This window comes from Macaca fascicularis, chromosome 17, assembly GCF_037993035.2.
Source record: "Macaca fascicularis isolate 582-1 chromosome 17, T2T-MFA8v1.1".
In the NCBI taxonomy this organism is placed as follows: domain Eukaryota; kingdom Metazoa; phylum Chordata; class Mammalia; order Primates; family Cercopithecidae; genus Macaca; species Macaca fascicularis.
This window is the reverse complement of record NC_088391.1, coordinates 39,937,729-39,951,227: the sequence shown is the minus strand read 5'-3', so window position 1 is coordinate 39,951,227 and position 13,499 is coordinate 39,937,729. Positions and strand designations below refer to the sequence as shown.

The 13,499-nt window shown below is 37.3% G+C and overlaps 1 protein-coding gene across 12 annotated transcripts in view; it reads right to left on the bottom strand.

Annotated features, from left to right (window-relative positions):
• The window catches only part of TDRD3 (tudor domain containing 3), a 199,526-nt gene that overhangs the window by 53,029 nt on the left and 132,998 nt on the right, over positions 1 to 13,499 (bottom strand). For all 12 annotated transcript variants that reach the window (XM_074021591.1, XM_005585951.5, XM_065533307.1 and 9 more), the window contains 2 exons: positions 12,443 to 12,599; positions 11,293 to 11,418 (listed from right to left, as the gene is read on the bottom strand). In XM_074021591.1, coding sequence (XP_073877692.1) covers positions 11,293 to 11,418; positions 12,443 to 12,599 — 283 coding nt within the window. The remainder of the gene's footprint in view (positions 1 to 11,292; positions 11,419 to 12,442; positions 12,600 to 13,499) is intronic.

Sequence of the window (13,499 nt, the reverse complement as noted above, 5' to 3'; positions counted from 1 at the left end):
GGTCTCCAACTCCTGACCTCAGGTGACCTGCCTGCCTCGGCCTCCCAAAGTGCTGGGATTATTGGCGTAAGCCACCATGCCCAACCCATACACTTTCTTTTTTAACAAAAAAAGTAGACTCATGCTATATCTCATGGGCTACAATTCAGTTTTAAAATGAACAGTATCTCATGGGCATCTTTCCAGTTTAGTGACTACAGGTATCTCATTCATTTCAGTATTACATTTTTTTAAGAAAAGGCTGCTTTAAATATTTTTTACATAGTTACTATGTTGAGAGTAGGGTGTGAGTCTTGCTCAGCATTGTTTTCTCCAGTGCTTAGCTACAATAGAATCAGGCAAATAAGTGGTACTCAGTAAATATTTGCTGAAAGAAAGACAGAATTACTGAAAACACTGGGAATGAAATAAGCCTCCAAGTTCAAAATTGCTACCTGTTTAACACCATTACCTGGGCTTAGCTAAGGCTGCAAGATTGAAATAGAAAATGTACTCCTTTACTTTTCCTCCTTTAAGAGAAGTATGCATCAAAGCACATTAGGGTAGATTTAGATTGAGTTCAAATGATCAGAGAAAAAGACTCCACAATACACCAAAAGTAAGCTTATAAAAGCCATCTCTGATTTTCACTAGAGAACACTGAGCTTAAGGCCAAATAAACTGCTTCTCTAGTTTTGCAGTAATGCACCTTTGACAAAGTCACAAAGAACCCGTTTCCTCATTTGTAAAATGTGAGTAATGATTCTTATCACAGGATTACGGCAATGATTCATTTTGAGAATATATATAAAACTGCTTTCTCCTGGGTCCAAACAAAGTGTTTGGAATTAGACTGACTACTGGAATTAAATTCCAGTCCTACCACTGAGCAGCTGTGTGACCCTTATAAAACTGGGATGATGCTACTTACCTCTTTCCTTCACTGATACTCATCATAGTTACTGAGCATTGACTGCTGGTGGCATTGTCTACGCTCTCCTAGTCACTCTATATGAAAGCAGTAGGTAAGACACATTGCCCTCTATCCTGTGAAGCTTAGTTATAATGGGAAGAGGTAGACAACAAATAGGTACAAAGAACAAATAATGTGGCTTAAAGCTGTAATAAAATCTATGAAAGAAATCGACTTATGAAAAAACAAGGAGTGGGGAGTACAGCAATGTAGAGGGAAAACGTCTCTGAAGAAATGGTGTTTACATGAGCCCTAATGAGAGGAAATGCAAGGAAAGTAGGGATGAGTCGTCCAAGAGGAGAGAACAACACATACAAAGATCCTGGGCTAGAAACCTGCTTAAATTCTAAGTAAAGCCATAATCAACATTAATTATTAATTTCAAAGGAAAAATTATTGTATATTCCAATATCATAAAGTTGATGTCCATTATGCTAAATAAAAACATCAGATCTCAGAAAAAATGATCACAAGAATTAACATTAGTTTTAATTTGGCATGGAATTTTTCTTTCAATTATAATTTGTACAATTATTCAAATATATACAGTTGTTTTCCTGTTCTCATTAAAATCTTTATAGATACGACACATATTAAACTGAAGACTAAGCTCAAAATAAGCATACTTAAGATGCCCAATGTTCAAAGAACTAACTTTTTGGTGTTTCAAAGCCCCTTTAAAAAAAAAAAACAGAGAAAAGCCAATTTTTAAAAAGTTAGTATAAAGCATAAGACTACTGCTGTTATAAATGAACAAATAATGAGAATTCTGAGAAAAAGTGCCACACACATCAACAATACAACTGCAAAGATTGCCCGGTTTAGTTCCATCTAAAAGCCCAAGCTAGCCCCTACAAATACAAAAAAGAAAAAAATGTCCAGTTTAGTAAAATTTCTCACATAATTAAAAAACCAAATAAGCTTACCTCAGAGTACAGTTATAACATCCCTATTTCACAGATAAGGAAGCTGAAGAGGCTTGACAAGCTTACAGAGCTAGCACAGCGTAGAGCTGGGATTAACTGAGTAGATTCCAGACCCCAGTATTAACCTCCCTCTTAAACCTCAATAAAGTTACCATTATACTACTAGCATTAAATCATTAATAACCATGAGTTATTTTCAGTATTTCATCATGAAACTCAGGTTAGGATTACTATAAAAACATTTTTCTGCCAGGGTTAAAGAAAGTACTAATGGACAAATTGATCCATTAAATGAAAATACATGAATCTGAGTAATTTAGCTACTTGGGTAAAGTCAGATGTGGCTCTCTTGTTGATAAACAGGTATTTATATACGAGGCACTAGACTTGTGGGTCAAAAACCATTTAGAAATAACAACCTTATGTTATTTTTGCTTTAATTCAAATATTAATATACAAGCTCATTTCCTTATCTGTCAAATGGAAATAATAAATACTTTGCATTTGCAGACAATAAAATGAATTAACAGTATGCAAAGCACCTAGCATAGTCCCTGGCACATAGCAGATGCTCAATAAATGACACTTTTTTTTTTTTTTTTCTTTTTTTGAGGCGGAGTCTCGCTCTGTCGCCCAGGCTGGAGTGCAGTGGCGCGATCTCGGCTCACTGCAAGCTCCGCCTCCCGGGTTCCCGCCATTCTCCTGCCTCAGCCTCCCGAGTAGCTGGGACTACAGGCGCCGCCACCACTGCCCGGCTAATTTTTTTGTATTTTTAGTGGAGACGGGGTTTCATTGTGTTAGCCAGGATGGTCTCGATCTCCTGACCTCGTGATCCGCCCGTCTCGGCCTCCCAAAGTGCTGGGATTACAGGCTTGAGCCACCGCGCCCGGCCGACACTTATTATTTTATCTTATGGTTAATAAATGTGTAAGTGAACGGACAATTAAATGAAGAGGAAGAAAATAACAGCAAAAATGAAAAAGAGGCTCATGTGTTCTAGTATTCTAAGAAAAGCTATATCCATCTTCTACAGATCCAAGTACCAAAAAAGTAATATTATCATATGCAAAGAAATTAAATTAATTTAAAACAATGTAGATTTAATATGAAAACCCTACAATAGAGGAAACTTCTTCAGTTTACTAATGCTCAATTAGATAAAACATCTAATATTTCAAAAATTCAGAGTATATTAAGATCATTCAAATTTAGAAATGCCCCTAATAATATTCTAATAAAACTGTGGGCTAAAAGGAACCTACACAGTCTCTTTTTATGGTATTTTACAGAGACTAGTTCTGAAAAATTAGGTCCTTTGGGTTTGGCTCTTAGTAAAGTCTGGAGATGTTTGTAGCTTAGTGCTGGATACATTATTAGTCTAAGAAAACATCCATGTATATAATGCACTAAGCATAATTTAAGGTTCATAAAATATGAAGCCTAGAACTCACACATACCTAGGCAATTAAATATGACATTGAAATTATTAACTACCTTTTTACATGTATTTACAAAGTTAAAATACTATAATGACTTAAAAAGCAACACACCAATGGCAGGACAAGGTTTTTTCACTCACCAGTGTTTTTTTCTAAATCACAATTCTAGGTGAGGCCAATTTTTAGGGATTTTTCCCCAATACTACAATTACGTAACAAACCATTACTCAAACTTAGTGGCATAAAAGAACATTCACTTTATTATGCTCACAGATCCTGTGGGCCAGGAATTCAGAAAAGGCACAGTGGGGACAGTGTGTCCCTCTTGGATGTGGAGCCTCCAGTGTTAAGATGCACAGCTTGAGAGGGGCTCAACAGCCAGCACCAGAACTACCTAAAGATTCATGTACCACACAGGTCCAGGGCCAGGGCTGGGAGCATTTAAAGACTAGGACTGAGCACTGGAGACAGCCTCTCCATGAAGCTTGGGTGCCTCACTGCATGGCTGTCTCAGAAGAGGCAGCAGTGTAGTATATTTTCACTTCCCACCTGGTACTGTGCCTACCATCTTAAACTACCTGCCTGGCCTTGTTACTCTGACAAAAAGTGTCATGCTGTCAGAATGCAAGTAAATCCAGAGTCTGCAATGTCCTAACAACATAAACCAGAACATTTCAAACGTACTGTAGTGAAAGACCAGGGTTTTTGTTTTAGCTGCTGGTTCTGGTTTTAATTTCCAATCTGCCGCTGACTGTTACTTTTGTAAAATGCAGTAACAAATGTTTAGGTACGATCAAATTGCTAAAGGAGTTTCTAAACGCTCTCAATTTCAGCACTTAATCTGTACTTGTTTGCTGACTAGATACTAAGTGGCTCTGGCACAGACTATTAACTATTAAAGGTAACAAGTTGTCCACAAATAGAATTGGAAATAATTAATTCAAGTTAAGCTTAAAATACTATCTAAAAATTTGGGGTACATTTGTACTTCAAAAAGAATGGAATGGTAAAAAGGAATCCGCTTTACAGGAAGAAAAAGTCAAGGGCTGGGAAGCCCATAGAGATGGCTAGGAATAGAAAGAAAGTGATAGGCTGTGGGTAGATAGCTATACATTTCTTCTGCTTTCGGCTGTGCTGGCAGTTGATGACTTTACTCACATAGCAACCATTTATCCCTGGTTTCCAAACAGGCACTCTACCATAGATTTCCATCAATATGCAGTAATGCTGTTTGATGCAATAAGATATAAATATACATTATAGTCAATACATAGATGATTCTTGAGGAAATCCCTAACAATAACATCTAGCCTAATATATACATATTTTCTCTATTATCATTATATTACATTCCCTTTGTGAGGTCCCTGTTCTTCAGTCTTCAAAGTTCAAGCAGTAAATCTACAAGGCAAACTATCCAAAGAGCCCTGAAACTTGAATTAAAAAAAAAAAAAAAAAGCAAAAACAAAGCCAAAAAGACACCTTCCGTGAACTATCCAAGACCTGCAACTTGATGTGAAGTACACATCAACCATTAATGTTAGCCTTATATCTGCTAATATCTAAACAGATTATTTACATCTATATCCTGTTAACCAATATAAATACTAATTTTCACAAAATCCACAGAAAATAAGAGTAATGGAACACCATAAAAACAATATATATAGTATAGTCTGAATTTTATCCTGCCAATGAGAAGAGTCAATGGAGCATTTTAAGCCAGCAGGAAGTGTGATCAAATTTGTGCTTTGAAAGGTCACTGATCACAATATGGAGAATGGGATGATAAGGTTCTGCAAAAAACAGTGAAAGTCTGATGAAAGCCTTGATGAAGGCCTGAAGTAGGGCAATGAAGGTGGAGATGATACATGATGAGTGGAGGATGCTGTTGCATCTGCTGCTGTTGCTGATGCCAAGCACTATGCTTAGCACTTCATATACATTATCTAAGTTGATCTTCCCAATGATCCTGTAGCCCTACAATAGGTGCTGTCACTACTTCTCCATTTCCTGATGAGAAAATTAAGGTTAATAGTTCTCTATCTCACCCAAAGACATACAACTAGTATTCAAGAGCTGTAAGTTTAGTGGTGAAATTAGTTGTATGTATCTGCTCCAGTACCCTGTCCTTTTCATTTGGTAACAGAAAACAATGTAATCCAACCTCACTTTGTTCCGAATATTTTATAAATGTCAACTAGAATTATGTTTTATTCCAAGTTAAAGATATAACAAAAAGTCAATGCTGAGAAAAATTTCTAAGAAAAGTAAATGTGATAATCAATTATTTCTAATGAAACTTTGAAAAATCAGAATATATATATTTTTTCCAACCAGCCTGACAAATTACTGTCCAGAATCTGATATGATATAACAAGTCCATCCAAGCCAAGGCTTACTCCACTAAATTCTGACTTCTAGGGGTACTAAAACGAAACAAAATACTCAGATAGCTTAGGCTGATATAAAACATAGAAGCAAGAAAGATTTGTTTATGCAACTGTATTAGAAAAACAAACCTTTTAAACCCTAAATATATGCAAACCACTGAATCACAATTACTTCTTGGTAATGTCAATTTGAGTCTATAACAGACTCAAATAATGATGCTGCTAATATGAACATAAATAAGATCTTAACTCTCTTCATTAGCTGTCTATAATGCATGTAACCATTAAACATTAAGATGTTATCCTGAAACACTGTCTAGATTTATTTTAGAAAAATATCCAACATTTTCTCCCATCAATGAAGAGTTAATTTTAGAACAAGAGATTTACAGAAAATAACCAAATTTTCCACCAAAGTGGAGATTCAACTTAATAAAAGTAAAAATTTACTCTGGGCTTTAACTCCAATTAAAAATACATGCTATCTTAAAATGAGCTCAAAAACAATTCAGTAGCTTGCCTCAACTGTTTGTTTGTTTGTTTGTTCTACAATATACCCCAGCTCACCTAAGAATACTGGCACTTAGTAGTGTGAGAAGGTCAACAAGAGAAAGTAACACAACGATCCCTGCTAAAGATACCTGAGGGCAACCAACACACAGCTTTCCCACCAATCCTGTTATCTTCATCATACCTATGAAGACACAGCCAGGAGAATATAAGAAAGAGCTACAAGCACTATAATCTTCCATATATGTATATGCATGTGTGTGTGTGTGTGTGTGTGTGTGTGTGTGTGTGTGTGTGTGTGTATCACTTTATTGTCTAGCTATTGGTACTTATGTGTGTTATCATGAATGTCTTCTGTGTGATGCCAACATCATCAAAGAGAGTTTAGGGTCAGAAAAGCTGCTAGTAATGGTACAATCAGGTCCCGGTAAGGTAAACCTTTAAAACAATCAAATAGCAAACCAAACAGTGTTTTCAAGTATGCCTGATTATTTACTAGCCATTCAAAACAACTGGTAGGTCTTATTTTGGCAATAAAACTTTGAAATAAAAGACTAAATATTATTACAGGTTACAAATATACCAGATCAAATCTGATTACTGTTTTCAAAATAACTTCTGCTAAGCACTTACACTTTGTTCAGTATTGCTTTGTTTTACATTAAGTAAATGATGAAATCCTTTGAAAGTAAGCATTCCTATACTCCTTTAGTTTATGATTTCTTCTGTCTCACACACTAGACAGTGAGCATCTTTGGGACAAGAGCTACAAAATCAGTCTACTTCCCTGAGTTTTCTGAATGAGGTATTTTAAATACTAAATAAAATACAGCATTTATTGAATGAATAATTCCCCACAACACATACAACTATTGCCTGTTTTCAATCTCAATCCCATCTTACCCTATTTTCCATTTTGCAGACAAGAAATTTTTTCTTAAAGCACCAAAATAAACCTCATGGCTCTTATGCCAAAAACCCTGTAATGCCTTTGTATCACATTTGGACAGAATTAAAACTCCTTAGGACAAAATCCTTGTAATCTGGCTCTAGCCTGCCAATTCCAATTCTCTCCTCACAGCACTGCCTCTACCATATGTTCCCAGGCACAGGAAACTGGTGCTCTGATGCCTCCACACCTGTATACATAGTGCTCCCTCTACTTGGACTGCCCCAACACTTCTCCTCAGTCTTGGCTAGATGCCATCTCCCCTAAGAAGCCTTCTGCTCATTTCCTGAATCAGTCAGTGTGTCCTTCCCACACAGTACATCTAGGAGAGATTAAAAATTTTGCTTCCTGGATGTAGTGTGATGGGTCCCGAACAAGGTTACTAAACCTTGAAGGCAAGACTGTGAGTCAAGGTCATGGTGCTCATCCAAGGAGCAGGTGTCCCTGAGAACCCAAACATAAATTTTCCAAACCTTTATGATGTGTTTTCCCTTTAAAACTGAATCCTTTTAACAGCAACTAGGTCACATCTTGAATGCTTTGCTGCTTAGAAATTTCTTCTGCCAGATACCCTAAATCAACTCTCTCAAGTTTAAAGTTCCACAAATCACTAGGGCAGGGGCAAAAGGTTGCCGGTCTCTTTGCTAAAACATAACAAGGGTCACCTTTGCTCCAGTTCCCAACAAATTCCTCATCTCCATCTGAGATCACCTCAGCCTGGATTTCATTGTCCCTATCATTATCAGCATTTTGTTCAAAGCCATTCAACAAGTCTCTAGGGTGTTCCAAACTTTCCCCCATTTTCCTGTCTTCTTCTAAGCCCTCCAAACCATTCCAACCTCTGCCTGTTACCCAGTTCCAAAGTCACTTCCACATTTTTGGGTTATCTTTTCTGCAGTGCCCTACTCTATTGATACCTATTTACTATATTAGTTCATTTTCCTGCTGCTGATAAAGACATACCTGAGACTGGGTAATTTATACAGGAAAAGGGTTTATTGGACTTAACAGTTCCATGTGACTGGGGAAGCCCACAATCATGGCAGAAGGCAAGGAGAAGCAAGTCACATCTTACGTGGATGGCAGCAGGCAAAGAGAGAGCTTATTCAGGGAAATTCCACTTTATAAAGCCATCAGATCTCATGAGATTTACACTATCACAAGAACATCTTGGGAAAGACCTGCCCTCATGATTCAATAACCTCCCACTGGGTCCCTCCCACAACATGTAGGAATTCAAGATGAGATTTGGGTGGGGACACAGCCAAACCATATCAACTTCTATAGTGTCTCCTAAATCATGAGGTTATGGGAAAATATGGCATAAAAGTCTGGAAAATTTGCAGACTGACAATGTGATAGAAAAGAAAATCCCATTTTCTAATAAATCCACATCAGCTGCAGAAATATGCATAAGTAACAAGGAGCTGAATGTTAATCCTTAAGATAATGGGGAAAATGTCTTCCATGTCAGAGGTCTTCATGGAGCCCCTCCCATCACAAGCCAGGAGGCTTCGGAGGAAAAAATGGTTTCATGGGCTGGGTCCAGGGTCCCCATGATGTGTGTAGCCTAGGGACTTGGTGCCCTGCATCCCAGCCACTCTAGCCATTGCTGAAAGAGACCAACATAGAGCTTGGGCTGTGGCTGCAGATGGTGCATGCCTCAAGTCTTGGCAGCTTCCACATGATGTTGAGCCTATGAGTGCACAGAAGTTAAGAATTGGGGATTGGGAACCTCCAACCAGATTTCAGAGGATATATGAAAACTCCTGAATGCCCAGGCAGAAGTTTGCTGCAGGGTCAGGCCCCTCATAGAGAACCTCTGCTAGGGCAGTGCAGAAGGGAAATGTGGAATCAGAGTCCCCACACAGAGTTCACTACTGGGGCACCCCCTAGTGGAGATGTAAGAAGAGGGCCACCATCTTCCAGACCCTAGAATGGTAGATCCACCAAAAGCTTGCACCATTCACCTGGAAAAGCCACAGACACTCCTCACCAGCCTGTTAAAACAGCTCGGAGGGAGGCCGTACCCTGCAAAGTCACAGAGGTGGAGCTGCCCAAGACCATGGGAGCTCTCCTCTTTCATCAGTGTAACCTAGATGTGAGACATAGAGTCAAAGGAGATCATTTTGGAGCTTTTAAGATTTGACTAACAGCTGGATTTCAGACTTGCATGGGGCCTGTAGCCCCTTTGTTTTGGCCAATTTCTCCCATTTGGAATGGCTGTATTTACCCAATGCCTGTACCCCCATTGTATCTAGGAAGTAACTAACTTGCTTTTGATTTTTCAGGCTCTTAGGCAGAAGAGATTTGCGCCTTGTCTCAGATGAGACTGGACTTTTAAGTTAATGCTGAAATGAGTTAAGATTTTGGGTGACTGTTGTGAAGGCATGATTGGTTTTGAAATGTGAGGACATGATATTTGGGAGGGGCCAGGAGTGGAATGATATGTTTTGGTTGTATCCCCACCCAAATCTCATCTTGAATTCCAACAAGTTGTGGGAGGGACCCAGTGGGAGGCAATTAAATCATGGAGGTAGGTCTTTCCTGTGCTGTTTTCGTGATAGTGAATAAGTCTCATGAGATCTGATGGCTTTATAGAGTTTCTCTGAACAAGCTCTCTCTTTGCCTGCTGCCATCTATGTAAGATGTGACTTGCTCCTCCTTGCCTTCCACAATGATTGTGAGGCTTCCCCAGCCACGTAGAATTGTAAATCCAATACACCCTTTTTCCTGTATAAATTACCCAGTCTCGGTTGTGTCTTTATCAGCAGCTTGAAAACAAACTAATACAGGAGTCAAAAGCAAATGTAAGGGGATAGGAGGATGAAAGGAAATCAAGAGTTCTCAGTGGGACAGTATGAAGAGAGGTTGGGACAAAAATACTCATTAAGTCAGAGTCAGGAAAAAGAAAGATCTGAAGCAGCAGCAGAGACTCTGTTGCTGGCTTTGCAGAAGCAAACAATATGTAAATTGCCTATGGGGTGGCCCATGTGGCAACAATCTGAAGGCAGCTTTTAGGAGACAAAGCAGTCTCCAGGCAACACCAAGCAAAAAACAGGACCTCAGTCTTGCATCCACAAGGAAATGAAATTCTGCAAGAACTGGTGAGCCTGTAAGAGGACCTCAAGTCTCTGATAAGATCACCACTCCAACCAAAATCTTAACATCAGCATCTGAGACTTTAAACAGAGGCCCCAGTGAAGCTGTGCCTAGACTCCTGACACAAAGAAACTATAAGGTAATAAAGTTGCATTGTTTTAAGCCACTAACTTTGTGGTAATTTGTTACACAGCAACAGAAAACTAATACATCATGCTTACAAATCTTGCCCACGTCAAACTTTGTTTTCTCAAATGCTACACTGCCTTTTCTATATAATCTAGCAAACATACTTCAATTTTTATGAAATCTGAACATTTCACATTTGTTACAAAAGCATTTTATCTATGAGCTTATTTGGCTAGATTCAAAATATATCTGAATGATAAATTGAATTTAAAAGCATATTTCCTTAACTTTTTGGATCGTATTTTGAAAACTTATCATTTTAGAAAATATTTAATATATTATGTGCTTAGAAAAAGGCTGCATATTACCATACTTAGTTCTCTTTTCAATATGTCAATCACTAAAGTATATAAAAAAAAATCACATTGTGAAAGCATTTTCACTCACTGTGTGAACGTTTTCAAACTATGTAATATGGGGTGAAAGAAGAGATATACCAATTTCACAATCAAAATGTTATATAAGATTATATAATAAATTTTCCAAAACAACAATCTGTTTACATAGTTATATCTGTCATCTAGATATGAGCAAATTAGGGAAAAATAGTTTGGTGAGATTACTAATCCCAGTTAGGGGGCAAAATAAGCTGCCATTATGTTTTCAGAATATAACATTTTCTTCTGTGCTTTTGTCAAGCAGGAATTTGTAATTAAGTAAATTTATAAATAAACAATCAGGATATATGTTCATATTATAGTTGCTTTATTATACAGTTCCAAATAAAGTTTGGTCTCTTATAAAGAATACACTAAAAAAAAAAAAAAAAAAACCACACACACACACACACAGAAAGAAAAAAAGAAAAAGAATCGACTTTAAATTAGCCTACCTTCCACATTCAAAGTTCCCATTTTAGATTCCAAGAAATCAAATAATGTGCTTGGTGCTGATGGCCTTGCATTTCCCAGGTCCTCTTCATCTTCAGATCTTATTCGTCCCCTGCCTTTTCCTCTACCTTTAGATGTAAAAGCAAGAAATATGTACTATATATGCAAAAACAAAAAGAATATATACTAACATATAACCAAAAATTTTAAATAGGGATTTTAATTTCTTTCCATATTTTTTGTATAGTCTACATCTTTTCAGTAATTTTTTAAAGTTTTTTAAGTAATTATATTAAGTAGCACATTTAATCCTCTAAATAAATCATCTATTCAGAAGTCTGAATTTGTTTATATAAACTATCTTCTAAGTAAAAATTATAATTTATTCTTCAACCACAGACATTTTAAAAATAATATAGGACTGGGACTTGAAAAACCACATAATAAACTTGACCATGCAATGATTAAAGAATAATACCAAGGCCGGGCGCGGTGGCTCACGCCTGTAATCCCAGCACTTTGGGAGGCTGAGATGGGCCGATCACGAGGTCAGGAGATGGAGACCATCCTGGCGAACATGGTGAAACCCCATCTCTACTAAAAATACAAAAAAATTAGCCAGGTGTGGTGGCAGGCGCCTGTAGTCCCAGCTACTCGGGAGGCTGAGGCAGGAGAATGGCATGAACCCAGGAGGTAGAGCTTGCAGTGAGCCAAGATCGCGCCACTACACTCCAGCCTAGGTGACAGAGTGAGACTCCATCTAAAAAATAATAATAATAATAATATCACCAAGTAAATGTAATATTTTTGTTAATTTTTAAAAGCTTAGTCATTTACTCAGGTGGCAGAGTTCTAGAAATAATAGAACCAGTCACATATTTTCTCTGTTATTCATAACAACCTTGTTAAATAAGTCATTGTTAGACCCGCTTTGTTTTTGTTTTGTTGTTGTTGTTAGACCCATTTTGTACAAAGATGAAGACAACGAGACTGGGACTACAAATGTCTCTGTGGTTCCCAAACTGGTGTTCCTTCCACTTACCATAACGTTAAATAAAATTACAGCCCTCACAGCTAACAGCCTCTGTCAATAACAAATATTCATCTAAAAAGCAAACAATACTATCTGGCACACTGTTTAATAAATTATACCTCTCAGAGGAGGACCCATAACAGGTTTCTGTTTATTGCTTGTAAGAAGCACGTTCAATGCTGCTTCTAAGTTGTTGCCATTATCCATAAGAGCTTGCCTGGATGCTTCCTTACTGAAGCCCATTTCTGTTATGTGCTTCAGAGCTTTCTCATCAACCTGGAAGGAATAAAGAGAAAAGCTGGTTGGTAGCCCACACATAAGGCAATGCATAAACTTTTAACTATTTGCAGTCTTAACTAAAAATTACATCTCATACTTATGTAAAAATGTCATTCTAATACAACAGTCTCTTGCTGATTTTTTACAAGAGGCAAGGAAGAATCTGTATGATATGTGGGGTTGTGCCTTGAGTATTCTCTGACCTCACAAGTAACACTGCAAAAGCACAAAAAAGAAATTTTATGGTGTGTTAGAGTATGGCCTTTGAAAATAATATAGACAGTGAGGAGAAAACTACCTAATGAAACTTTTCCATGGTAAAAAATGGAAATTTTTTGACACTTCTCCATACTAGAAGAGAAATGTAATTCATACAGCACCTCTCCAAAAATGTAAAGTATTGAAGCTAACAAAATGATACCCCCCAGTAGCTTTTTTTTTTTTAACTATTACTTGAGTATTCTATATTCATTAGCAATACTATCTATGATGCCTTTGACAGCTATACTCCAACAGGAAAGTCTACTTTACAAATGCCAGAATCCAAATCTCTTTTAAAAATCTAGACCTGAATAGAATTCAAGAACCACTTAAGGAGTATAAACATATCCTACAAAGAAATTTCTTGAGCTAACCCCAGCTGAGAAAAACATAACTTTATATATCTAATAGTTAATAAGTTCATACATTGTTTTCCTGATTTCTTTAGTTCTTTGTCAATGATTTCTCTCAGACCTTTGAGCATATATAAGACAGTTCATTTAAAGTCTTTGTCTAGTTAAGTCCAATGCATGAGCTATTTGAGGCACGGTTTCTATGGATTTCTCTTTTTCTTGTGAATGGGCTAAACTTTCCAGCTTCTTTGTAGGCTTTGTAATTTTTTGTTGGGAACTGGAC